Source organism: Pongo pygmaeus, chromosome 16 (assembly GCF_028885625.2).
Source record: "Pongo pygmaeus isolate AG05252 chromosome 16, NHGRI_mPonPyg2-v2.0_pri, whole genome shotgun sequence".
Taxonomy (NCBI): Eukaryota; Metazoa; Chordata; class Mammalia; order Primates; family Hominidae; genus Pongo; species Pongo pygmaeus.
This window is the reverse complement of record NC_072389.2, coordinates 48,810,080-48,836,631: the sequence shown is the minus strand read 5'-3', so window position 1 is coordinate 48,836,631 and position 26,552 is coordinate 48,810,080. Positions and strand designations below refer to the sequence as shown.

The 26,552-nt window shown below is 50.7% G+C and overlaps 2 protein-coding genes and 2 non-coding genes across 8 annotated transcripts; 1 reads left to right on the top strand and 3 right to left on the bottom strand.

Moving 5' to 3' along the window:
• Window positions 1-369: 369 nt before the first annotated feature.
• Window positions 370-19,913, top strand: STRC (stereocilin). Its single transcript, XM_054452203.2, has 30 exons — window positions 370-478; window positions 591-699; window positions 991-1,776; window positions 1,865-1,889; window positions 2,639-3,899; window positions 4,856-4,918; window positions 5,020-5,124; window positions 5,269-5,435; window positions 6,092-6,278; window positions 6,416-6,531; window positions 6,814-6,946; window positions 7,300-7,482; window positions 7,787-7,825; window positions 8,009-8,176; window positions 8,320-8,385; window positions 8,866-8,991; window positions 9,980-10,038; window positions 11,096-11,219; window positions 11,324-11,436; window positions 13,883-14,018; window positions 14,430-14,626; window positions 14,825-14,915; window positions 15,124-15,280; window positions 15,865-16,034; window positions 17,747-17,902; window positions 18,278-18,420; window positions 18,607-18,755; window positions 18,998-19,095; window positions 19,184-19,331; window positions 19,531-19,913. The coding sequence occupies exons 2-30, from the start codon at window positions 639-641 to the stop codon at window positions 19,617-19,619; spliced, it is 5,316 nt and encodes a 1,771-aa protein (XP_054308178.1). The 5' UTR covers window positions 370-478; window positions 591-638; the 3' UTR covers window positions 19,620-19,913.
• LOC129014926 (small nucleolar RNA U13) lies at window positions 5,537-5,640 on the bottom strand. The gene has a single exon (XR_008494445.1). It is a non-coding gene; the product is annotated as a small nucleolar RNA U13 (small nucleolar RNA).
• LOC129014757 (U6 spliceosomal RNA) lies at window positions 16,640-16,745 on the bottom strand. Its single transcript, XR_008494301.1, has one exon. It is a non-coding gene; the product is annotated as a U6 spliceosomal RNA (small nuclear RNA).
• On the bottom strand, window positions 19,906-26,430 carry LOC129014646 (creatine kinase U-type, mitochondrial-like). 5 transcript variants are annotated; one of them, XM_054452232.2, is made up of 10 exons: window positions 26,029-26,430; window positions 24,932-25,254; window positions 24,129-24,327; window positions 23,830-23,925; window positions 23,222-23,443; window positions 23,007-23,092; window positions 22,768-22,891; window positions 20,987-21,121; window positions 20,362-20,487; window positions 19,906-20,155 (listed from the first exon to the last, which is right to left on the bottom strand). In XM_054452232.2, the coding sequence occupies exons 2-10, from the start codon at window positions 25,078-25,080 to the stop codon at window positions 20,039-20,041; spliced, it is 1,254 nt and encodes a 417-aa protein (XP_054308207.1). In that variant the 5' UTR covers window positions 25,081-25,254; window positions 26,029-26,430; the 3' UTR covers window positions 19,906-20,038. The 5 variants fall into 5 exon arrangements, with proteins under 5 accessions (XP_054308207.1, XP_054308209.1, XP_054308210.1 ...); XM_054452234.2 differs by having other exon boundaries at window positions 24,932-25,191; window positions 26,029-26,215; XM_054452235.2 differs by having other exon boundaries at window positions 24,932-25,116; window positions 26,029-26,215.
• Window positions 26,431-26,552: the final 122 nt, after the last annotated feature.

Here is a 26,552-nt window from a genome sequence, read left to right as displayed (position 1 = left end):
TGAGCAAATCACATTTCTCTGGGTCTGTTTCCTTATCTATAAGTGAAAAAGTTTGGTGTATGTGATCTCTGGGGTACTGCTCAGCTCTTGACACTCTGTGGTTCTGGGTAGTAGTCGAAAGCAGCTCTCCTCTGCCTGAATTCTCCATCCTTGGACTGGGCCTCTCATCTGTTTATACCTTGCTGCCCAGTTTCTTTCTCCTGGGCATCCTTTCTTCCTCAATTTCCTCAACTCCTACTTGCTTCTTAGCTCCTTCATATCCTCTTTGTTTTCTATGTTTCTGCAGAACCCCAGACTACACCCCTGATCTCCAGTTCTCCATCTCCATGTCTGCCTATTCCTTTCTGCATCACTGGCTCCTAACTCAAGCAATCTCCTTGGGTTCCTCTGAGGGGCCCCTGGGATCCCCTATCATTGGTCCCTCTCACAGAAGTGTACCCTTCTCCAGAGCCAAAGGATCAGATATTCAGCGGCTCAGGTAACAAACCTGCTGTCAGGTTACAGATTGTTTCCTGAAAGACCACACTACAGTGTCAGTGGAGCCTCAGGCTTCCTGCAGTGCCCTGCCCTCACCTGGCTATCCCACACAGGTGAGAATAACCAGAACTCACCTCCGATACCAGTGTTCACCTGGAAACATGGCTCTGAGCCTCTGGCCCCTGCTGCTGCTGCTGCTGCTGCTGTCGCTGTCCTTTGCAGGTGAGAAGAACAGTGAGCAGAACTGGGGATGAGGAGGAGGGTGGCTGGAAAAAGACTTTAAGAATGTGGAGGTGAACCTGTTAGATAGAAGGACAAAGGAGAGAGGCAGAGACTTGTGCAAAAGGAAAAAATGAGGGTTAAGAAAAGCAGGCCAAGACTTACTGTAGGGGTTCAGCTTACTATCCCCTCATCTCATCTTTAGATCCAGGTAGGGAACTGTGCTCAGGGGCAGGGTTGAGTTTGGGCTCTGTGTTCCTCTCCTTCAGTGACCTTTGGTTTCTTTCCTTACAGTGACTGTGGCCCCTACTGGGCCTCATTCCCTGGACCCTGGTCTCTCCTTCCTGAAGTCATTGCTCTCCACTCTGGACCAGGCTCCGCAGGGCTCCCTGAGCCGCTCACGGTTCTCTACATTCCTGGCCAACATTTCTTCTTCCTTTGAGCCTGGGAGAATGGGGGAAGGACCAGTAGGAGAGCCCCCACCTCTCCAGCCGCCTGCTCTCCGGCTCCATGATTTTCTAGTGACACTGAGAGGCAGCCCCGACTGGGAGCCAATGCTAGGCCTGCTAGGGGATATGCTGGCACTGCTGGGACAGGAGCAGACTCCCCGAGATTTCCTGGTGCACCAGGCAGGGGTGCTGGGTGGACTTGTGGAGGTGCTGCTGGGCGCCTTAGTTCCTGGGGGCCCCCCTACCCCAACTCGGCCCCCGTGCACCCGTGATGGGCCCTCTGACTGTGTCCTGGCTGCTGACTGGTTGCCTTCTCTGCTGCTGTTGTTAGAGGGCACACGCTGGCAAGCTCTGGTGCAGGTGCAGCCCAGTGTGGACCCCACCAATGCCACAGGCCTCGATGGGAGGGAGGCAGCTCCTCACTTTTTGCAGGGTCTGTTGGGTTTGCTTACCCCAACAGGGGAGCTAGGCTCCGAGGAGGCTCTTTGGGGCGGTCTGCTACGCACAGTGGGGGCCCCCCTCTATGCTGCCTTTCAGGAGAGGCTGCGCCGTGTCACTCACTCCCTGCAGGATGAGGTCTTTTCCATTCTGGGGCAGCCAGAGCCTGATGCCAATGGGCAGTGCCAGGGAGGTGAGTGTGGCCAGGGCTGGGACTGGGATGTGGCAGGGCAAAGAAAGTGAAATTGGGGTAGTTTTCGTCCTTACTCTTTCCCTCCTAGGTAACCTTCAACAGCTGCTCTTATGGTAAGTAATAGGAGACCAGTTCTGAGGGATTGGGCCTGGAAAATCTGGAGGTGGAGAGCTGAAGACCTCAGCCTCTAGAGAGGAAAACTGATGGGAGGAGTGTAGTTTAGTGGTTTTGGGGTGTGACTGTCTGGGTTGGTGTCCCAGCTCCACCTCTTCCTAGCCGTATGACCTTGAGCAGGTTACATAGTCTTTCTGTACCTCAGTTTCCCCATTTATAAAATGAGAATGATAATATTAGTTACCACAGAGTTGTTGCACCCTATTAAATGAGTTGATACTGTGTATGCAAACGACTTAAAACAGTGCTGGCACATAGTGCTTAATAATGTTAGCTAGTAAAGATGGGATTTGGAAAATAAGGACACAGCTGGATTCCTCTACCCCCTTACTACTTCAGTACAACAATGCCAGACGATAGTTAGCCATATTGAGTTGCTGAGCAGATTTCCTAACATGAGGCCCGCTGAGGGTTGTGTTTAAGCTATCTAAAAGCATACGAAGAAAGGAGACAGAAGGGGGCCAGGTGGACAGAAGGAATTCCAACTGGGGCTTCTCCTAGGTGATTTTGGACCTTGGCAGGGCAGCTCTCTCTTTTTTGCCCCGTTGCAGCATTTCAACCAGTAATGCCTAAACTCTCAGGGACCTTGCTTGTAGAAAAGCCTATGCTTGCCATGCCCCTTGAGGGCTCTGGGTCAGGGTCAAATGTGAACTGACCAGATCCTGCCTGCTCCTCCCTTTGCACCCAGGGGCGTCCGGCACAACCTTTCCTGGGATGTCCAGGCGCTGGGCTTTCTGTCTGGATCACCACCCCCACCCCCTGCCCTCCTTCACTGCCTGAGCACGGGTGTGCCTCTGCCCAGAGCTTCTCAGCCCTCAGCCCACATCAGCCCACGCCAACGGCGAGCCATCACTGTGGAGGCCCTCTGTGAGAACCACTCAGGCCCAGCACCACCCTACAGCATTTCCAACTTCTCCATCCACTTGCTCTGCCAGCACACCAAGCCTGCCACTCCACAGCCCCCTCCCAGCACCACTGCCATCTGCCAGACAGCTGTGTGGTATGCAGTGTCCTGGGCACCAGGTGCCCAAGGCTGGCTACAGGCCTGCCATGACCAGTTTCCTGATGAGTTTTTGGATGCGATCTGCAGTAACCTCTCCTTTTCAGCCCTGTCTGGCTCCAACCACCGCCTGGTGAAGCGGCTCTGTGCTGGCCTGCTCCCACCCCCTACCAGCTGCCCTGAAGGCCTGCCCCCTGTTCCCGTCACCCCAGACATCTTTTGGGGCTGCTTCTTGGAGAATGAGACTCTGTGGACTGAGCGACTGTGTGGGGAGGCAAGTCTACAGGCTGTGCCCCCCAGCAACCAGGCTTGGGTCCAGCATGTGTGCCAGGGTCCCACCCCAGATGTCACTGCCTCCCCACCGTGCCACATTGGACCCTGTGGGGAACGCTGCCCAGATGGGGGCAGTTTCCTGGTGATGGTCTGTGCCAATGACACCATGTATGAGGTCCTGGTGCCCTTCTGGCCTTGGCTAGCAGGCCAATGCAGGATAAGTCGTGGGGGCAATGACACTTGCTTCCTAGAAGGGCTGCTGGGCCCCCTTCTGCCCTCTCTGCCACCACTGGAACCATCCCCACTCTGTCTGACCCCTGGCCCCTTCCTCCTTGGCATGCTATCCCAGTTGCCACGCTGTCGGTCCTCTGTCCCAGCGCTTGCTCACCACACACGCCTACACTATCTCCTCCGCCTGCTGACCTTCCTCTTGGGTCCAGGGGCTGGGGGCGCTGAGGCCCAGGGGATGCTGGGTCGGGCCCTACTGCTCTCCAGTCTCCCAGACAACTGCTCCTTCTGGGATGCCTTTCGCCCGGAGGGCCGGCGCAGTGTGCTACGCACGATTGGGGAATACCTGCAGCAAGAGGAGGAGCAGCCAACCCCATCAGGCTTTGAACCCACTGTCAACCCCAGCTCTGGTATTATAAGCAAGATGGAGCTGCTGGCCTGCTTTAGTGTGAGTGCTCTGCCAGAGGGAAGGCTCCTAGAACAGTGAGAAGGCCCTCCAGGGGAATTCCTCGAATACTCAGAGGCAGTAGTGTGGGGTAGTAGTTGAAGCACACAGCTCTAGAGTCAGACAGGCTTGGATTCATATCTTGGTTCTGTGACCAGCCTTGAATGAGTTATTTAACTTCTCTGAGCAATATTTTTCTCGTCTCACTTATAAACTAGGGATGATAATGGTATATGAGATAATACATGCTGTGGGCTTTGCACAGTGCATGATACACAAACGTGCAATAAATATTACCTTGTTATTCTTTTGGGCTCTTTGACTCTCTCGCTTTCTGCACCAGAAAGAAAAAGGATCAAGTTAGAGGACTCTTAATTTTTCCCCTAGAGAGTGAGAATTGGAGGCTGGCAGAATACAGGAAGATAAGGCAGGAATGAGAAAGCTTCAGGGACACTACCAATCAGAAGACTTTGGTTCTGGGTTCAACTGTGCCACAAATTAGTGTGATCTTAGGCAAGCAATTTCATTTAGTTTTTCTGTGCTTCAGTTTTTAGTCTGTAGAATGGAGGGGTGAGAATATGTTAAACACCATAATTAATTCACTGAGTGCCTATTATATGCAAGGCACTTTGCTAGGTTCTGTAGGATATATAAAGATTCCTTACTCCATGTTGGGGCCACCGTTTTCAAACCCGGGGCCCAGTAAAATGGAATTAGATAGTCTCATAGTATTTGGTTCAGGTCTACAAGTATTAATTGAGCCATCTATGGACCTGGCATGGGAGAGGGTACAAGAGAAATTAGAGATATGATCCCGGACCTAAAAGAGCTTAATATCTGAAGAATCGCACTTGAGATGAAGGACAAGCATCCCAGCAAGTGGAGTTGGAATGCCTGGGGGAGCTGCAGAAGAGACAGAGAAGACAGCTCTGTTGGCATATTGTCTTTCTTCCCACCAGCCTGTGCTGTGGGATCTGCTCCAGAGGGAGAAGAGTATTTGGGCCCTGCAGATTCTAGTGCAGGTAACAGGTGGAGGGCACATAGGTGGGCTTGGTGACAGCCATGGCTGGAGGTCCCTGCCCCGTGAGGTGAGGCCATACCCACCATGACCTCCTATTCGCAGGCATACCTGCATATGCCCCCAGAAAACCTCCAGCAGCTGGTGCTTTCAGCAGAGAGGGAGGCTGCACAGGGCTTCCTGACACTCATGCTGCAGGGTAAGCTGCAGGTAAGCATAGAGAAAGAAGGGAGCGAGGGCACCTGGAGCCTAGTGTTCAGAGGGCTTCCCTTAGTGGGAGCAGGAACTCCAGAGAGGAAATGGCAGGGATACTGAGCATCTCCGGAGGCAGAATCCATTCTTGTGACCCCACAGGTACCACCATCCGAGGAGCAGGCCCTGGGTCGCCTGACAGCCCTGCTGCTCCAGCGGTACCCACACCTCACCTCCCAGCTCTTCATTGACCTGTCGCCACTCATCCCTTTCTTGGCTGTCTCTGACTTGATGCGCTTCCCACCATCCCTGTTAGCCAACGACAGTGTGTAAGGTTCTTGCACTACTCCTCCTGCTCCTGTCACGGTCAGGCCAACCCCATCCACATGGAGCAGCCCCTTCCGGAGCTCCTCTCTGTTTTTTTCTTTCATGCCAGATAGGTAATGTGCCAACATCGTAACAAGGTTTGAGAGAGGTACATCTCATGCCTCAGTGTGAAAACCCAATCATCATGCTAATGAACTACAAAAGGACCAGAGAGCTCTTCTCTATTAAAACCAGGGAGAGACTGGGCGCGGTAGCTCACGCCTGTAATCCCAGCACTTTGGGAGCCCGAGGCAGGCGGATCACTAGGTCAGGAGTTTGAGACCAGCCTGGCCAATATGGTGAAACCCCGTCTCTGTTAAACTACAAAAATTAGCCAGGCATGGTGGTGGGCGCCTGTAGTCTCAATTACTCCAGAGGCTGAGGCAGGAGGATAGCTTGAACCTGAGAGGCAGAGGTTGCAGTGAGCCAAGATCGTGCCACTGCACTCCAGCCTGGGTGACAGAGCGAGACTCCGTCTTAAAAAAAAAAACAAAAAACAAAACAAAACAAAACAAAAAACAGTGAGAGTCTCCTTCCTATGTAGACAGCAGGGCTACAGAGGGTCTGGGGAAAACAGTTTGGAGGAAGACAAAGGGTTAAGACCCATGACTCCTCGCAGCCTGGCTGCCATCCGGGATTACAGCCCAGGAATGAGGCCTGAACAGAAGGAGGCTCTGGCAAAGCGACTGCTGGCCCCTGAACTGTTTGGGGAAGTGCCTGCCTGGCCCCAGGAGCTGCTGTGGGCAGTGCTGCCCCTGCTCCCCCACCTCCCTCTGGAGAACTTTCTGCAGCTCAGCCCTCACCAGGTATGAGAATCATCTTCTTTACTTGACTGGCCCATCTTCTGCTAGTGGGGATGAGAGTCAATGGCATGTCTCTCAGTGGCCCCTCCCTGCAAGAACCCTACAGTGACCCCAGTGCGAGCTAACCTTCCCCATCTCAGATCCAGGCCCTGGAGGATAGCTGGCCAGCAGTAGGTCTGGGGCCAGGGCATGCCCGCCATGTGCTGCGCAGCCTGGTAAACCAGAGTGTCCAGGATGGTGAGGAGCAGGTACGCAGGTGAGTTGTTGTGGGATCAGTAACCGAGGCAAGAGTGGAAGAGGTAGAGAGAGGAAGGTACAACTGTCATGCTGGGTCGGTGTTCTAGGAAGGAAGGGGCAAGAGAGTAGGCAGTGGCCCCAGGCAGCATAGAGTTCCACGAGAGTAGTCTATAGATTGTGCCCCTGTGTAGTGGTGTAGTGGTCAGAGTGCCCAGTGTATGTACCCATGCCATCTGCTGCCAGGCCTGCCTTAGTGCTAGTCTTGGGGACCACACAAAGGTCAGCCTCATGCCCTCCTCAGGCTTGGGCCCCTCGCCTGTTTCCTGAGCCCTGAGGAGCTGCAGAGCCTAGTGCCCCTGAGTGATCCAACGGGGCCGGTAGAACGGGGGTTGCTGGAATGTGCAGCCAACGGGACCCTCAGCCCAGAAGGACGGGTGAGCCCCTCAGCACAAGCCTACAAGACTCTAGGCTTCCCCTGGGTCTGTGTGGATGGCTTTCCCATTGTGTCAACTTGAGCACAGTGGTGCCAGCCTCCCATCCCACTTTTGCAACCTCCATTCCTTACTCCATGGCCATTCTTACCTGTTACCACCTCTTCTTGGCCCTTCTCTATCTGGTCTGTGGCACCCCAAACATACCCTTTGCCATTTTGAACCTAATCTACTCCAGCCCAATTCCTAGTTCCAAACCCTAGCCCAGGCCCTGGGAAATTCAGATGTGGGATTAGAGAGGAAGTTCAAGGTTCGTCTGTCTTTTCTCTCCAGTCCTAAACCTTCTTTGGTTACAGGTGGCATATGAACTTCTGGGTGTGTTGCGCTCATCTGGAGGAGCAGTGCTGAGCCCCCGGGAGCTGCGGGTCTGGGCCCCTCTCTTCCCTCAGCTGGGCCTCCACTTCCTGCAGGAGCTGTCAGAGCCCCAGCTTAGAGCCATGCTTCCTGTCCTGCAGGGAACTAGTGTTACACCTGCTCAGGTTTGTGTGTCTCACTCCCTGGCATGTACCCTCCATCCCCGCTTGAGCCCCAGTCAAGAGAATCCCATTCAGGGCTAAAACCAGCCCCTCCTTTCCCTGGGTGAACAGTAGAGGTAAACTCTGTCTGCAGGAGGACGCCTTCATTCCCTTTCCTCAGATCGAGAAGGGACCTGAGTCACTGAGGATGGTTACTGGGGATGGTTAAGAGGGAGCGGGAAGTTTTGGAGGGTTTGCCTTAGGAACCCACTTAGGACCTGGCTGCTGGGTCCTGAGAGCTGTTGTTTTCGGTCCCATCCCAACACAGGCTGTCCTGCTGCTTGGACGGCTCCTTCCTAGGCACGATGTGAGTAGCAGCAACTTCTCAGCCTCCCGCCAGAGGTCTCTATCCCCTTTTTCCCTGGCTCCTGCATCTGCCCCTCCTCTCTCTCTGCTCCCCTGGTCCTTACTGCCTTGCTGCATTGTGATTGTTGTCTTCCCCACCACCCTTCCCTTCTTCTTCAGGCCTCTTGTCTCTCTTGCTCTTTAGCTATCCCTGGAGGAACTCTGCTCCTTGCACCTTCTGCTACCAGGCCTCAGCCCCCAGACACTCCAGGCCATCCCTAGGCGAGTCCTGGTCGGGGCTTGTTCCTGCCTGGCCCCTGAACTGTCACGCCTCTCAGCCTGCCAGACCGCAGCACTGCTGCAGACCTTTCGGGTATGAGAGTGGCAAGGAGGATGAGATAATCAGGGATACCGGCTCTTTCTGGTTGGGAGGAGGGCATCTTCCCTGAGGCCAGGGAAGGCCTTTCATACCTCCCCACTTACACACACACACACACACAACCAATTTTCATGCAGGTTAAAGATGGTGTTAAAAATATGGGTACAACAGGTGCTGGTCCAGCTGTGTGTATCCCTGGTCAGGTAAGTGTGAGATCTCCCAACTGAGCTCCTCTCCCCATTCTGGGCAGTTTCATATGGCTGGTGCTAACTCCCACACTACCCTGCAGTGGCCCTGAGAGTTCCGGTTAGCTCTGTGCCTATTAGCAGCCCTCCCCAGTGCCAGATACAGGACAGCATGATCCACTCACATTGTCCTAAACTAATGTCAAAGCTGGAAGGGCCTGAGAAATCTTCCAGGCCACCCACCCTGCTTTCAGATGAAAAGACCAAGGCTGAGAGAAGCTAAGGGACTTTGTTCGCCTGGTGCCTAACTAGCAGCAACACTTGACCACAGCAGCCTGCAGTGTGAGGCTTTTAGGCGTTTATTGCTACAGTGGCAAATGCCATTCCACTTCTGTCCTAGCTTTGGTCCCTTTCCACCCCCATGATTCCTTTTCTCTGAGTGCTAAGTCCAGACTCTTTCACCTATCACTACACTGCTATACCCATCGCCGCCAGCAGCCTATTCCCACCACCTGGCCAGACTGCCTGCTTCCCCTGCTCCCATTAAAGCTGTTACAACTGGATTCCTCGGCTCTTCTGGCAAATCGAAGACGCTACTGGGAGCTGCCCTGGTCTGAGCAGCAGGTAATCCTCCCCACTTAATTTCAGAACTTCCTCCCTCAATGTAGTCTACCTTCTTTACCTATCCCTCAGCCCTATTTGGCCAGCTTATCCCTAGTATCCTTTATTTGATTGATTGAGATAGAGTCTCACACTGTTGCCCAGGCTGGAGTGCAGTGGCATGATCAGAATTTGTTGTAACCTCAAACTCCTGAGTTCAGGCAATCTTTCTGCCTCAGCCTCCTGAATAGCTAGGACTACAGGTGGTTACCACCATGCCTGGCTAATTTTTAATTTTTTTTTTTTTGTTTTTTGAGATGAAGTCTTGCTCTGTCGCCCAGGCTAGAGTACAGTGGCGCGATCTTGGCTCACTGCAACCTCCATCTCCCGGGTTCAAGCGATTCTCCTGCCTCAGCCTCCTGAGTAGCTGGGACTACAGGCACCCCCCACAATGCCGGGCTAATTTTTTTTTTTTTTTTTTTTTTTAGTAGAGATGGGGTTTCACCATATTGGCCAGGCTGGTCTCAAACTCCTGACCTTGTGATCTGCCTGCCTCTTCCTCTCAAAGTGCTGGGATTACATGTGTGAGCCACCACGCCTGGCCAATTTTTAAGTTTTTTGTAGAGACAGACAACACAAAAATGTGGACACTATGTGGAGACACTATGTTGAGGTACTATGCTGTCCAGATTGGTCTTGAACTCCTGGCCTCAAGCAATCCTCCTGCCTTGGCCTCCCAAAGTGATGGGATTACAGGCCTGAGTCACTGCACCCAGCACCCTAGTATCCCTTATAATGTGACTTGCTTTTCTTTTTCTTTCTCCTTCCCTTTTCTTTCATTTCTTTCTCACGCTCTGAGAGAAGAGTGGGCATCTAGGAGAGTGGGAGGCTGGTGGGTCCCACAGAGTGAAGAGGCAGGACTGGGTCCAAGGCAGTCCTGCCTCTCCACTCTAGGGGGTATCCTTGGACAGTGTCTCTTCTGGGAAGTGGCTCGTCTTTCTTTCTCTTGTAGGCACAGTTTCTCTGGAAGAAGATGCAAGTACCCACCAACCTGACCCTCAGGAATCTGCAGTAAGTAACTTGAGTTGAGCAGTGCTCTGAATTCGACCAACATTTTTTTGAGTGCTTACTATGTGCCAGGCACCATGTGATATGGAATGGGGGATATAGGGATGAATGATGTATAGTCCCTGCCTCGTGGACGTTCTCCTAGCACCTCCCTTTTCCCTCCTGTCCTTCCACAGTGCCATGCCTATCCTGACTAGAGCCAAAGGACTCAGAAAACCTGGATTCAGGTTCCAGTCCTGTCACCTACTTGTCCTCTTGGGCAAGTCATTTAACCTCCCTGTGTCAGTTTTCCCTTCTTTAAATGAGAATTACAATGGCACCAGCCTCATAGGTAGTTATTATGAAGATTAAATGAGGTAAGTCATGTAAGATATTTAACACAGTGCTTAGTCCATTGTAAAGTCCCAGTAGTCATTTGCTACTATTAGTTTACTTCAGGGTGACTTCAGACGCACTGGCCAAGCAAGAATAAATAGGAATAAGAAGGTATCACTTTACTTACACCCACATTAAAAGAACAACGGGCTTCAGAATCTTTTTTTTTTTTTTTTTCGAGACAGGGTCTTGCTCTGTTGCCCAGGCTGGAGTGCAGTGGCGCAATTTTGGTTCATTGCAACCTCTGCCTCCCAGGTTCAAGCGATTCTCCTGTCTCAGCCTCTGGAGTAGCTGGGATTACAGGCCTGTGCCACCATACCCAGCTAATTTTTGTATTTTCAGTAGAGATGGGGTTTCACCATTTTGGCCAGGCTGGTCTCAAACTCCTGACCTCAGGTGATCCACCCACCTCAGCCTCCCAAGGGCTTCAGAATCTAAGACATGGCTCTAGTTTCAGTAGGATGATGTTGGGAATGTCACCTGATCTCCATAAATCCTTATTTTCTTCTCTGATAAACAGCAGTGATGTTATGGGGAGCTGATGAGAATATCTATGTAAAAACATTTCTCAAACCATAAATTGCCGTGAATGAACATCTGTACTTGTGTTGAGAGTACTGATATCAAGGAGCAAACAGGCTGTTGTATGTGTTGAATGAGCATCTCCCCACTCACACACCCGCAGGGCTCTGGGCACCCTGGCAGGAGGCATGTCCTGTGAGTTTCTGCAGCAGATCAACTCCATGGTAGACTTCCTTGAAGTGGTGCACATGATCTATCAACTGCCCACCAGAGTTCGAGGGAGCCTGGTGAGAGGGGGTGCCTGGACATTAGCGGGAGCAGGGAGGCTGGGACCCTAGGTGTAGAAACCAGCTCCTGTGTTCTGCTCTGGCCTTACCCTGCTTCCCTACAGAGGGCCTGTATCTGGGCAGAGCTACAGCGGAGGATGGCAATGCCAGAACCAGAATGGACAACTCTAGGGCCAGAACTGAATGGGCTGGATAGCAAGCTACTCCTGGACTTACCGTAAGTACTGCAGCTAGAGATACTGGCCCCTTAGAAAGCTCAATCTGGGGTGAAGATCTGCCCTTAGGGAATGCCCTAGAGGAAGCGGTTTTTCTGTCTGGTAGTTCCCTGACATCATTTATAGCCCAAAGCAGAGGATTTTATTCAAAGTTGCTCTATGTATTGACTGGTTCCCAGAATATGCTCCAGCATGGGGCAGCTGAGGGTGGCAACACTGTATTGAAGCCTGCCAAGTAATCCTACAATAACCTAGTCCACATTAATTGAGATTGAGATAGAGTGTCTGAAGTGAGGGAGGCAATGCTCCAATTCTGCCCCAGAGGATTGTAGTTTGCTCAGGGCACTGTGTTCTTGGTGTGTTCACAGGAGTAGATCGAGAGAAAAATACATGAAAAATGTGATAAATGCCTTGAAATACCTGAGGACCTATCAAGTAGAAATTAGATTGTCATATTTATGAGTGGCCCCATTAGGCAAGACTAAGAGTAGTTAACGGAGATCAGATTTTTACATAGTATAAGAAAAACTAAGGTAGTGAGTTCCTGGTCCTTGGAGCTGTTCGAGCCTAAGCCAGATGGCCCCATGGCAGGAATGTTGTAGAGCACGTTCATATACAGGTTGTGGGAAGAAAAGGCTATAGGAACCCAGGACTCCTCCCTACCCATAGAGAAATTTATTAGTATCTTACTCATATGCTGCTTTTCTCATTTTACCCGTACCACCACCCTATTGCCATCTGCACTGTAAGTCAGAATAGGAAAATGCTGGTGTTACAGTCTTCCTGGGGAATATGGAGATGAAATGGAGTAAAAGCAGTTGACTTCATTCTTACTTTTTTTTTTTTTTTTTGAGACAGAGTTTCGCTGTGTCACCAAGGCTGGAGTGCAGTGACGTGATCTCGGCTCACTGCAACCTCCATCTTCCAGGTTCAAGCAATTCTCCTGCCTCAGTCTCCCGAGTAGCTGGGACTGTAGGTGTGCACCACCACGCCAGGCTAATTTTTGTATTTTTTGTAGGGACGAGCTTTCACCATGTTGTCCAGGCTGGTCTTGAACTCCTGGCTTCAAGTGATCTGCCTACCTCGGCTTCCCAACATTCTTACGTTTTTATAGGCCTTTCCACAGATTTCAGCTCTTGTATGATTTAGCCCAGTTCCAGAACTGGTAATCCTAGGTAGGGTACAGGTTATCACCTCTGATTTCTGGGCAAAAGGGATTGATTGATTGATTGATTGATTGATTGATTGATATTTTTGAGACGGAGTCTCGCCCTGTCACCCAGGCTGGAGTGCAATGGTGCCATCTCGGCTCACTGCAACCTCCACCTCCAGGGTTCAAGCAATTCTCCTGCCTCAGCCTCCTGAGTAGCTGGGATTACAGGCGAATGCCACCACACCCAGCTAATTTTTGCATTTTTAGTAAAGATGGGGTTTCACCATGTTGCTCAGGCTGATCTCGAATTTCTGACCTTGTGATTTGCCTGTCTTGGCCTCCCAAAGTGCTGGGATTACAGGCATGAGCCACCGCTTCCGGCCTGTTTTTATTTTTTTTAATGCCATTCAGATCTGTTTAAATATGTGGGTTCTGTGAGATAATTTAGAATCCCAAGGTTACAGATGAGGTGAAAGATCCTAGACCATGCATCAAAAAACTTGAGTTCCTCATTTGTGAAAGAAGGATAAGAGAAACGCCTATTTTGTTTGGGTGCAGTGGCTTACACCTATAATCCCAGCATTTTGGGAGGCCAAGGTGGGTGGATCACTGAGGTCAGGGGTTCAAGACCAGACTGGCCAACATGGCAAAACACCATCTCTACTAAAAATACAAAAGTTAGCTGGGCGTGATGGCGCGTAATTCCAGCTATTCAGGAGGCTGAGGCACGAGAATTGCTTGAACCTGGGAGGTGCAGGTTGCAGTGAGCTGAGATCACAGCACCACTGTGCTCCGGCCTGAGTGATGGAGTGAGGCCAGGTCTTGTTGTAGGATCAAATGAAATAACACCTGAAAGAACTTTGTAAATTGTATAGCACGTACAAACAAGAAGGGACCTCTTCACAAGCAGAGGAAGGGTGGTCCTGTGGGAAAAAAACGGGAATTGGGAGTGAGAGACCTCAACATTTGATCTCTCTGAACCTCAGTTTTTTAATCTATAAAATGGGGAAATGTGAATGGTACTTAATATTTGGAGCTTTTGAATCCATTAGATCAGGTAGGATTGTTTGTTATTTTTTTTTTAGGAAGACTAGAAATATGTTGCTCCCTTTTTCTCCCCCATTCAAGCTTGATGGTTGGAATTGGCCCTGGAGCTGTTTACTATCAGTTCCTGTCGAGCTTCACTAAGTTTGTTCTGGGGTCACATCTTAGCTGGGGACTGTGGGGTTCTGTGGTCCCTTCTCGACTTGGCCCAGCTCCACCTGAACACTGTTGTTGTCAAATTGCTGTAATAGGATCCAGTTGATGGACAGACTATCCAATGAATCCATTATGTTGGTGGTGGAGCTGGTGCACAGAGCTCCAGAGCAGCTGCTGGCACTGACCCCACTCCACCAGGCAGCCCTGGCAGAGAGGGCACTACAAAACCTGGTAAGAGTCCACCCTACTAGACTCAGATTTGCTGCCCTGGGCAATTCTTGCTCCTCAGACTATGCTCTGTCCCCCAATCCTCTACTTCTTGCTTTCTTGCTGCCAAACAGGTTCCTGTCTACAAGGCCTGGCCCCTGTTTTGCCTCTGGGTTCTGTTCCTTGATAATATGCTTCATGTTACTTGTCCATACCTCTCGGAGTCCGAGAAATCTCTTGGAGTCCACCTCTCAGTCTTTCTGCCTGCTCCTATGTGGGCTAATTGCTTAAGAAAGTGAACAAAGGTAGTGAGCATCATAGGGTGCTGAGTTGGGAGCAGGAGGGAGGGAAGGTCAAAGGGCTTGGTGTCTTGATCAAGGTGTCTGGTATTCTGAGTCAGAAGTGCATTGTCCAAGTTCTGATGCTCTTCTCCAGGCTCCAAAGGAGACTCCAGTCTCAGGGGAAGTGCTGGAGACCTTAGGCCCTTTGGTTGGATTCCTGGGGATAGAGAGCACACGACAGATCCCCCTACAGATCCTGCTGTCCCATCTCAGTCAGCTGCAAGGCTTCTGCCTAGGAGAGACATTTACCACAGAGCTGGGATGGCTGCTATTGCAGGAGTCTGTTCTTGGGTATGGACCTTCAAGAACCTCAGATTCTAACTCATTCTATACCCAGTCCCTCAACCACCATCATCAGTGGCAGCCTGTTCCATATTCTTAAGGTCCTCTGGAGCCCTGTGTCTGAAATCCTAGCATGTCCTCTTTTCCCCTTCCTTTTCCTCACAGTTCCCTCAGCTCCCCAGCCCCTGATTTTCTTCCTGTCCCCAGGAAACCAGAGTTGTGGAGCCAGGATGAAGTAGAGCAAGCTGGACGCCTAGTATTCACTCTGTCTACTGAGGCAATTTCCTTGATCCCCAGGGTGAGATGAAGGAAGAAGGGAAGGGAGTAAATGCATAGACGGGACTGGTGAGCTGGTTATGGGGACCCGTGGCCAAAGAGGGCAAAGGATATGAAGCCTAGATCTGGAGGGAGACTGCAAAACAGAGACAGGACTTTGGACTTATAGCTATAGCAGCAGGCCCGGATCTGTCCAGATCTCCCCACTCTCCTTCTGCCTTCTCATGCAGGAGGCCTTGGGTCCAGAGACCCTGGAGCGGCTTCTAGAAAAGCAGCAGAGCTGGGAGCAGAGCAGAGTTGGACAGCTGTGTAGGGGGCCACAGCTTGCTGCCAAGAAAGCAGCCCTGGTAGCAGGGGTGGTGCGACCAGCTGCTGAGGATCTTCCAGGTGAAACTACCCAAATACTTACATGTCCAGCAGGATGTACAGGGAGTATCAAACGGTCTGGTTTCTACATGTGCTCTTCTCTGGGACTGGGTTTTCTAATTTATAAAGCAAAGAGTTTAGAGGGATGATCTTCAAGTCTCTTCTAGTTCTAGAATTCTGTAGCTCTGGGAGTGTGTAAACTATTGAGTTTTCTTTTAGCCCAGAACTTCTATTTTTCTGCCCTCTTGTGTCTGCTCTAGACTCAGCTCTAGCTCGGCTAAGTGTGGAGCTCTCTGCTGGGGAGATCCCTAGAAGCTTTGAAGGAGACATTGTGAGGCTAGAGAACTGGGTTCAAATTCAGCTCTACCATTAAATCCCTGACCAACATCCTCAGTCTTCCATCTATAAAAGTCTTGGCATCTCCAATCACTTCTTGTTCTATTATCTTCTAAGCCCTATACATCTTACCCTGTAATACTCCTTTGATCCCTGTTTCTCACAGTGCTGCATCCTCCAAAGATTGGAAGAGTCGTACTATCTACAGATATCTCTCTGGGCATATTTTATCACTACACTGACCTCCTGGCCCTGCCTTCCCCCTTCAGAACCTGTACCAAATTGTGCAGATGTACGAGGGACATTCCCAGCAGCCTGGTCTGCAACCCAGATTGCAGAGATGGAGCTCTCAGACTTTGAGGACTGCCTGACATTATTTGCAGGAGACCCAGGACTCGGGCCTGAGGAACTGCGGGCAGCCATGGGCAAAGCAAAACAGGTTAGGGATGGAGAGCCAACTGGGGTTGGCCATGAGGAAGCTGTTTGGGTGTGATGTAGGATACGAAGAGAATGGAGAGTTGGATGAGAGGTGGGGGAAGCAGGAGATAGAAGAGTTAGAAGATTTGGGTCACAAGTAGGAGGTGAGGGGAGATAAATATTGAGGAAAGAGAGCTAGTATAATGAATAGAGGGACTAAAGCAGTGTTTACCAAATTTTAATGCATATCACAATCATCAAGGGAACAGATTTTTTTTCTTTATTCTTTTTTTTCTTTCTTAAAAAAATAATGGCACGCTTCAGCTGGGCGCAGCGGCTCACGCCTGTAATCCCAGAACTTTGGGAGGCCGAGGCAGGCAGATCACAAGGTCAGGAGATCAATACCATCCTGTCTAATATGGTGAAACACGGTCTCTACTAAAAATGCAAAAAAGTTAGCTGGGCGTGGTGGTGCGCGCCTGTTGTCCCAGCTACTTGGGAGGCTGAGGCAGGAGAATGGCGTGAACCTGGGAAGCGGAGCTTGCAGTGAGCCGAGGTCAAGCCAATGCACTCCATCCTGGGCAACAGAGCGAGACTCCATCTCAAAAAAAAAAAAAAAAAAAAAAAAAAAAAAAACCATGCTTCATGAATTTGCATGTTATCCTTGCGCAGGCGCCATGCAAATCTCTGTATCATTCCAATTTTTTTGGGTATGTGCTGCTGAACTGAGCACGGGAACAGTGCCAGTGCCAGATTATCATGCTTCACTGACTTAATAAAAACTTTTGGGGAGGCTGGGCGCAGTGACTCATGCCTGTAATCACAGCACTTTGGGACGCGGAGGCAGGTGGATTGCTTGAGCCCAGGAGTTTGAGACCAGACTGGGCAACATGGTGAAACCCTGTCTCTACTAAAAATAGAAAAAACATTAGCTGGGTGTGGCGGCGCATGCCTGTAATCCCAGCTACTCGGGAGGCTGGGGTAGGAGAATTCCCTGAGCGCAGGAGGTGGAGGGTGCAATGAGCCGAGATTGCTCCACTGCACTCCAGCCTGGGAGTCAGAGCAAGACCCTGTCTCATAAATTAAAAAATAAGCCTCTGGGAGAAAGAGTCCAGACATCTGCATCTGCTTTTTTTTTTTTTTTTTTTTTTTTGAGACAGAGTCTCACTCTGTCACCCAGCATCCAGGCTGGAGTGCAGTGGTGTGATCTTGGCTCACTGTAACCTCTACATCCTGGGCTCAAATGATCCTCCTGCCTCAGCCTCTTGAGAAGCTGGGACTACACGTGCACGCCACCACACCTGGCTAATTTTTGTATCTTTGGTAGAGATGAGGTTTCGCTGTGTTGCCTAGGATGGTCTTGAACTCCTAGGCTCAAGCATTCCTCCCACCTCAGCCTCCCAAAGTGCTGGGATGACAGCTGTGAGCCACTGTGCTAGGCCCCAGGCATCTGCGTTTTAATAAGTGTCTGTGTGTCTGATGCACATAAAAGTGTGGAACTCATGGACTAGAGTTAGTTTTCTCTTCTTTTCCACTGACCGTAATGTCTTTCAAAACACCTTAGTCAGAGGAACTGTAAGGCAACGGTTTCATTTTATAGTGGAGGAAACTAAAGAAAAGGCAAGTGACTTGCCTAGAGTTATACAGCTAAGGGCAGGGGCAAGACTTAAAACCCAGCAGTCTGACTCCCAATCCACTGCTTTTCCACTCACATTGTTCCTGTCTTTCTCCTAGTTGTGGGGTCCCCCCCGGGGATTTCGTCTTGAGCAGATCCTGCAGCTCGGTAGGCTCTTAATAGGTCTAGGAGATCGGGAACTACAGGAGCTGATCCTAGTGGACTGGGGAGTGCTGAGCACCCTGGGGCAGATAGATGGCTGGAGCTCCACTCAGGTAACACTTTTCCTCCTCCCTACCGCTTCCCAAACACCCATCCCACAGACCCAGCCCTATAGATCATCTAAAGCCCAAGGAATTTTTTCCTGTGACCGTACCTGGTCATTCTTTCTATCTTTTGTTAATACCCCATACTAGTGACCTTCAGGACTCCGATTTATTCACTCTGAGGCCCTGGACACATAATACTGTCTCCTACCTCTTTTCCTGGAGGCTTCCTCTTTTTCTATCCTTTTCTGAGTCCTCAGCCTTCCGCATGACTCCTTAGGTCTTAATAGTAACAGAATATAACCCAGTAACACCTATCACTTCCCTGTCCATTAATTCTCCATAACTTTTCTCCTTCCCCTGTGCTCCCAACCCCCACCCCAGCTCCGCATTGTGGTCTCCAGTTTCCTACGGCAGAGTGGTCGGCATGTGAGCCACCTGGACTTCATTCATCTGACAGCGCTGGGTTATACTCTCTGTGGACTGCGGCCAGAGGAGCTCCAACACATCAGCAGTTGGGAGTTTAGGTCACTTGTGAAGGGGCTGAGGGTGGTGGTGCTGAGGTAAAGGTGGACTTACTGGGGAAAGAAGGATCATGAAGGTCTGGTCCCATGGAGGAAGGGAACTCTTTTGAAACCATCTCTTCCTTTGTCTCATGACCACAGCCCCTTTCGCTGAAGCTGAATTCTTCCTTTCTTCCCACTGTTCTACAGCCAAGCAGCTCTCTTCCTGGGCACCCTGCATCTCCAGTGCTCTGAGGAACAACTGGAGGTTCTGGCCCACCTCCTTGTACTGCCTGGTGGGTTTGGCCCAGTCAGTAACTGGGGGCCTGAGATCTTCACTGAAATTGGCACCATAGCAGGTGGGGAGCTGGGCCACTGCTGGTGCAAGTTGGTTTGGTTTCTATACCATGGGTGGACTGGATGGAAGACTGCCCAGCAATTCTTAAGGTGGGGGCCTGAGAGGGTGTTTAAATAAGGGGCTAGAGACATATTGGGGAAGGTCTATGATAGGGCACTTTGGGAGTAGTTAGAGAAGGTCTATAGGTTTGAAGAGAAGGAAGGTCAGTCTAAGACAATGTTTGGATGCCACTTGCTTCAACAGCTGGGATCCCAGACCTGGCTCTTTCAGCACTGCTGCGGGGACAGATCCAGGGCATTACTCCTCTTGCCATTTCTGTCATCCCTCCTCCTAAATTTGCTGTAAGTATTAATGGACTGGGGTGACCACAGGAGAGCCAGGGCCCAACGGGGACTACATGCATGCACTGATTCCTACCCCCGCCCCCAGGTGGTGTTTAGTCCCACCCAACTATCTAGTCTCACCAGTGCTCAGGCTGTGGCTGTCACTCCTGAGCAAATGGCCTTTCTGAGTCCTGAGCAGCGACGAGCAGTTGCATGGGCCCAACATGAGGGGAAGGAGAGCCCAGAACAGCAAGGTGAGTTCCCAGCTGCACAGCTTGATCCTCCATCTCCTGACCCAGAATCAAACCCCTAATTTGGTGCTGTCTGGCTCTTAGAGTGCACCCAGGGAGATCCCTGGAGTGAAGGAGTCTACAGGCAGAGCGCTAATTTCCAAGTATCAATGTTCCTGGAGAGCTGAGTTGTGATATTACTCCCACTCCCTGTCTATTATAGGTCGAAGTACAGCCTGGGGCCTCCAGGACTGGTCACGACCTTCCTGGTCCCTGGTATTGACTATCAGCTTCCTTGGCCACCTGCTATGAGCCTGTCTCTACAGTAGAAGGAGATTGTGGGGAGAGAAATCTTAAGTCATAATGAATCAAGTGCAAACAGAAGTGCATAATGAATAAAGTGCAAACAGAAGTGATTATTTTCAGAAGCTGATGAGGAATATGGGTAAAATGTTAATGCTTTCCACCCACCTGAGAATCAGTGTTCCCGGGATGCCATATCTGGAGTCTCTTTCCATCATAAATAATACCACTGCCTCTTTTCATTTCCTGAAGGCTGCTCCCTCCTCACCCCACCATTAGAAATAACACAGACAGCTGCAGCATAGCAAGGAGTCTTTACTAGGATGGAGGCAGGGGATGCGGGGGCAGGTCCAGAGCAAGTAGAATGGGCCATCATTAGAATGAGCAGAACTCCTGGGAATCTTGAGTCATCAGCTGGCGATGGGGAGTTAATGCTTGGTGTGGATGACAGGTGTGGGGATGCGGATATCCTGGCCTCTCTCCAGACGCCGTTCACAATCAATCAAATAGTTTACTCCATCGATGACCAGTTGCACCAGCTCCACCTGAAGGACAGTAATCTTTGATCTCTGCTTCCTATAATCTGAGTTTTTCTTTAGTACTGACTGACTTGCCTGCTCATTTCCAATTGCCTCCCCACTCAACCTGAATTTCATTTCAGATTATGTTACATCCCGGAGGCTCACTCACTGCCATATTTCAGCCCCCGCAGACCTATACCTCTCCTCATCCTAATCCCTTAGGATCTCACCTCTGATTTGCCTAGTCGGTCCAAATTAGAAATATCAAAGACACCGCCTGTGGCAGCAGTGTCCACTCCTCCAGTACCACGCTTTTGGAGTCTTAGGTTCTCCAGGATCTTTGGGAAGCGGCTATCCTAGGGAGGAGATAGGGATTGGGAGCAGGGTCAATAGAGGCAGAGACTAGTCCTACCTGAAAGAGCCCTGAACTTGCTCAGAGCTCTGTCTCCTGAGCTTTCTTTTTTCTTTTTTTTTCTTTTTTTTTTTTTTTTTTTTAGACAGGGTCTCTCTCTGTCACCCAGGCTGGAGTGATCACAGCTCACTGAAGCCTCGACTTCCCAGGCTTAAGTGATCCTCTCACCTCAGCCTCCACTACACCCAGCTAACTTTTGTATTTGTAGTAGAGATGGGGTTTCGCCAGGTTGCCCAGGCTGGTCTTGAACTCCTGGGCTCAAGTAATCTGCCTGCCTTGGCCTCCCAAGTGTTGGGATTAGAGGCATGAGCCACTGCGCCTGGCCTGTCTCCTGACCCTTTAGCCACAACATGTTTGGCTCCTTTCCAAAGGGTCCACTCCCTCCCCATCCACAACCCACCCTTCCTTACTCACACCCCTCTGTAACCCCACAACTCCTTTACTTTGCTTAGCAGGGGCAGTTTGATGTGCACTCCTGCCCGAAGTCCAGTGCCCAGGTTAGATGGACAGGTCAAGATGTATCCCAAACGCTCATTCCACATGAACTCCCAGCCACGTTCTTGGATAAGTCTCTCCACCTGAGTCCACAAAGGTTTTGTTAATGAAAAATCAGGGATATTTCATTAACCCTGGACCCTCCCTTAGCTAGACCCACAAGAACACTAGAAATATGTCTAGAACAGAAACTTGGCTGTGAATGAATGACATTGATCTTTTTTTAAATGAAAAAGGTTTGTTATTGTTTTCATGCATGCATGATGCAAAATTATGATGTGCATAATAATGAGATTGTGAAAAAATATCTCATGTGGAAGAAGAAAACTTGAAGGAGTGGTGTATTAAGGATGATCTAGGGAAATGAACAGAGGTGGTAAACTGAACTGAGAGAGGACTGATTATTCAATGAGTTCTGCATGCATCGATTATCTTTGCTAATGAGCCTAGAGCTTGGAAGGGTCCTTTCAGACAGAAGATGAAGGTGTAAGCTTTGCCAGGAAGAGGTGAGATAACGTTCTGTTAGCTGTGAACGGAGCACCTGCATGAATGCAGAGAAAGAGGAAAACAGAGCAGGAAAGCCAGATTCATAGGAATAGGGGGCGGGGGGAAGGCGTTTTGCTTCCATTAACCATGTAGTCATGAAGATGACTATTAGAGTTCAAGAGACAAGGGATCTACCAGAGTGATGGTCACAAAGACCACTACCCAACATGAGTAAAGGGATCCTGTTTATAGTTCAGAAGGAACCATGGCATAGGGGATATCTTACATGCTGAACATGGGGGGAAACCCTTCCATCTAGAATAATAATGCAGCTAACACTTTAACACTTATTAAGCACTTACTGTGGACCAAGTACTTTACCTGTATTTCACTTAATCCCCACAACAACCTAAAATGTAGAAAATCTCATTATCCCAATTTTACAGATGAAGAAACTGAGGCATATAATTTAAAGGTACTTCCCTACCCACTCATAGTCAGCATATGTTATCTATTACTTGCCAAAAATAGTAGAAACTTCTCAGAATCTAAAAGAGGAGCTCTTTTTCTTTGCAAACCTAAAATAGAACTGTATGTTTGAGAACATACAGTAAGAATTGAATTGAGTTTGTGGGGATTTCTAATGTAGACTTGAATACGGAGACCCAATCCATGTAGGATTGATGATTCAGTTCAACCTCTCATCTAGAGCCACATATTCTAGAACTCGAACCATTCTATCCTCCACCTTCCCCAGTCTCCCTCCGAACCCTCAACTTAAAGCCTAGACCCGATACTTTAACAAGAATGATAGAATCCAGAGTCAAGGCCTACCTTGGCTCACAACTGGGTGGCTATATTAGAGTCATGAATACAGCAACCTCTCCCCGCCAACATCAATCTAAGCTCGAATGTTTTCCTTATCTACACACCTCACCATCCCACTGCACACATCCCAGGCACTGACGTGCCATCTCAGTTATTCCGTCTTTGCATTACCTGCCTTATTCACTTCCTAAGGTTCCTGACACTCTTTTCCTCATCTTAGGGTGACCACATGTCCTGGTTTTCCCAGTATGGTCCCAGCTGGTTTATACCTTTAGTCCTAGAGTGAGTCCTAGATAGTCCTTTTTACTATCAGACATGTCTTGGGTTGGTTGATAAATTACATAAATCTATTTATGCTAGTCTTTGGTTTTCCTTATGTCCTCCCACCTAGCTCCCCTACACAATATTCTCTAACCTCTTTAAGGCCTCGGCAGAATCTTTCAAACACTCTCTTCATGTTGCCACCCTTCTCCATGGAGATCACCCGTGTATGATCCTCCTCATTCACCCAGATCAGGAAGCTCTTCTCATTGTTGTGCCTGAGGGCCGGAGAGGGACAGTGATCAAGAGGCAAGGCAAGAATTAGGAGAGATGGAGGTAAAAAAGGCATTTATGTGGCCATGAAGACAAAAGAGATAAGGAGCAGCTTCATACCAAATTCCACGAGCATCTGGCCAGTCTCGAGCCATTCCTGCTGCAGTCAGCAATGGGGACACAGGCTTATCAAACAGAAAGTGGTCCTGGGAAGAGTAATGGGACTTGGGTTAAGAATCTTCATGGTGGCCCCTGGGCCTTTCAGAGCCCAAGTCTCATCTGGCCCAGCCTTCCCCATCTGCTCCCACCAACCAGCGCCCTCTTAAGGCCCTCACATCAATAAGCTGCTGCTGTTCAGCCTCTGTCATCTCACTGAGCCTATAGTAACGTCCAGCCAGGTCACCCTTCAGGCCACTCAGTGCATCCACCACAACACGTTCCACCTCTCGTCGCTCTGCTCGAGTGCAAGCTGGAGGCAGACTGAGTCCTCGGATGCTTCGGCCAGTTCTGACTCTAGAGGACAATACATACCTCTCATCAAAGTAGCCAGAACGGATCTGGGAGATAAGGGAAATGAATATAAGTCACAGAAACACGGTGGGAACTGAGGGACCCTGGGAAAAGAGAGACCTCCCTTAGGCATTAGAGGAATCTTTGTGCATTCTTCCTGCGTGCATTGGAAGAAGAGGCCCTTTGGGAAAGCACTTGAATTGAAGGGGGCATTGCAGACCCTTCCCCAAACCACCCACCTTGGGCCATGGTCATTCTTATCTATCCTTCCATCTCCATATATGCTGCCCCTTAAGATATGAGTCTTTCCTTACATTAAGGTTAAAAGCTCAGTAGTATAATGACCATGAGTCAGGAAATAAGGTGAAGGGGTTGGAGATACAGAGTGTTGTACACAGGCAGTGTAAATCAGAAGTGGGATATTTGAACTCACTTTACTGGCATCCAGATCCGTGGTGTGCTTCATTGTCCGGGGGTCATATCCATTGTGTCGCTCTTGGATCACAGGGTCAAACAGGTCAGCAAATACCTAAGGGGAGTTAAGAGGGAGAGATGGTTAAGGAGAGGGAATCCCTCCCCAGACTTCAATTGTGCATTGATTTCACCGGGTCAGAAAACTTAAGTATAGGGGTCTCAGAGTCTTGGGGGAAAGTGAGAGGTCTTTAGGGGAAAGGAGCTGGGATTACTGGGAAGATGAGTTGGATCATCAGGGAGACTCTGGGGACCCCCTACCTCATAGGTCTCCTCATCTCCAGCCACCATGCCCACAGTCTTGATGAAGGGGTGGCCAGGGTTGTCCACGCCAGTCTGGATACACTGATCTAGCGTCCAACCAGTGGGTGTGGTCTTGTCGCAGAGCCGTGCATAGACTGCTGGGGTCAGGTGACTGGCCATGCAGTTGTTGTGCTTTCGGAGGTCTGGGTACTCAGCGCTGAGGAGGGGGTACCCAGTAACCATGGAGGGAGGGCACAGACGCCTAGACCTAGTGCAGTTACCTGGGAGCTGTCCAGTTGGCCATGTCTGGCTTTGCTCCGTGGGAGGAGGGGGAATTAGAAAGAGGCTAAACCTCGGTAATCTCTTTAGGGACTTTCAGAGTCTATGCTTTCCCAATAGTTCTAGTTGCCTCTGGCTGGCCAGCTCAGTTTCTTCAGATCTGCTCAGTTCTTTCCTCCCATGACACACCACTAGGGATGGAGGAGGGGAAAAGCCCAAGGAGAGGAATTGAGGAAATGAGGGAAGGAGATGGAGGGGAGCGAAAAGGATAGTTCCTGGCTTTACAATTAGGGATTTGGGCAGCGAGTGCAGCTAGAACTCGTAGGGCCAGAGCTGGTCTTGGCAGGTCCCCAGGAATGTTCTTGCTTTATGGTTTTGGCCCCCACCCCCACCCCACTGAGGTCTGCAGACTGCACAGCCCTCCAGCTCCAGGGCCTTTGTGATTATAGCCCTTCTCTGTTGCTCGGATTCTCATTTCTACCTGCACCTTCGTTCCCATCACCACCTGCCCCCGCCTCCTCCCGCACCTCAGGCACTGTTACCTCGGGGGATACAGCCTCCGTCGTTCACTGGCCGCTCGTACAGGTTCCGGTCGGAGCACAAACCCAGCGGCTAGAGACCCCGCTCCGGCCAAAGCCAGGAGCCTGAGTCCCGGTCCGGCGGACAACAGACGGGAGAAGGGACCAGCCATGGCTTGAGGTCTGGCTACGGGATCCTGGAGTAGGCGCTGGCGCAAGATAAGATCCAGAACAGGGAGGGAGGATGCAACCGAATAGACCGAGGGCCGGAGCTAGGTCCGAGGCTGCAGCCGAAATGGGGGTCGGATTGGAGGCTGGAGCCGGAATGGGAGCCGGTGCCAACCAGACTGCAGGAGAGGCGCAATGAGCTAGTGGCAGGCGGGCGGGCGGAGGAGAGGGAGGCCCCAGCCGCAGTCTCCAGGGGTGGGGCTCCCCCAGGCCCCGCCTTCCCGCCTGCCACCGCGCTAGGTGCGCTGGGGCAGGGGTGGGCAGCACCCGCCAGGTAATTAGCGGGACTTGAGACTCGCGCGTCTAAAGCCGGGGATGTAGCCCCCACCCGCCCCCGGGATGTGGCCGCCCAGATTTCAGCACTAAGTGGAGGACAGCACCCACGTGGACTAGCTAAACCCCAACACCCTTCCCCCAAACCCCTCGGTTTAAGCCGAAACTCGATCCGTCTACCCTGTGGGTGTGCAAGGGTGACATTGCCCAACCTTTCCTCTGCTTTCGGCCTGCCCCAGCCACCTCTTCCATCTCCCGGGGGCAGCCGCGGGGAAACCGCGGAATAAACACAGGTACCGGAGGAGGATATGGAGAAAGCACAGGGTTAGAGGCAGGCACTGGGAAAGACACCCACCGGCTCAAGGTCACCTTTTCCTTAGAACCAGGAAGAGGAGCAAGGTGCTTCCTTGCCACCTCTGTGCACGCCTTACAAGGTTGAGAAAGGACTCCCTGGGAGGAACCAGGGAAATATTAATTCTTACACCATCTGTGCTGTGTCCTCCACCTCCACTCTGCACCCAAGTCTGAAGCCCTGTTATTTCCTGCCTCTGCTTCTCATGATCCCCCACTTTTTGTTTTCCTTTTGTCTCTCCCACTTTCCTCCCCGTCCCCTACCTCACCTTTGATCTTTTACTTCTCTGCGTCTTTTCCAGGCTCAGATGTGTTTGCTGCTCACAGGATGCCCTCTGCGTTTTCTCGGCAAGCTTGCCCACCTGTTGGTGGTGCTGGGTGTGGGGCTGGGGTTGGGCAGGGAATCGTTAGTTTCCTCTTCCTCCTCTCCCTTGGCTTCTCTCTCCGTAGTTCCTAGTTCCTGTGCTGGAGGAGAAGGTAAAGTGAGGTGAAGGGTGTGGTGAGATGACTGGGTGTGGGATTGGAACAGGCAGGCACAGGTCTCCAGACACCACATGTGTTTCCTCTCTTGGCTCCAGAGAGTAAAGGCGAGTGGTGTACAAGGGCATGAGGTCGTCAGGGAATCTCTGCCTTCCTCGTGGTCCCCTCTCCTGCTCTCTCTCCTCGTAAAATGCATATTCAGATTTGAGAGGGCTTTGTTTCCCAGCTCCAGGTATGACTTGACCTTTGTCCTGGCAGCAAGGAGAATGAATGCTAGAGTTGGAATAGAGATGAGGGGCTTCAGCATGGAGGG

Excerpts from the sequence above, each read along its gene's own strand:
- STRC (XM_054452203.2), top strand. The coding sequence starts at position 639 with ATGGCTCTGAGCCTCTGGCCCCTGCTGCTGCTGCTGCTGCTGCTGTCG. Across the intron at positions 7,826-8,008 it reads GGCTCCTTCCTAGGCACGAT|CTATCCCTGGAGGAACTCTG; the intron begins GTGAGTAGCAGC and ends CTTGCTCTTTAG. Across the intron at positions 17,903-18,277 it reads ATGGCTGGAGCTCCACTCAG|CTCCGCATTGTGGTCTCCAG; the intron begins GTAACACTTTTC and ends CCCCCACCCCAG.
- LOC129014646 (XM_054452232.2), bottom strand. The coding sequence starts at position 25,080 with ATGGCTGGTCCCTTCTCCCGTCTGTTGTCCGCCGGACCGGGACTCAGG. Across the intron at positions 23,444-23,829 it reads CGGATCTGGATGCCAGTAAA|ATCCGTTCTGGCTACTTTGA; the intron begins GTGAGTTCAAAT and ends CTTATCTCCCAG. Across the intron at positions 23,093-23,221 it reads AACAGCAGCAGCTTATTGAT|GACCACTTTCTGTTTGATAA; the intron begins GTGAGGGCCTTA and ends TACTCTTCCCAG.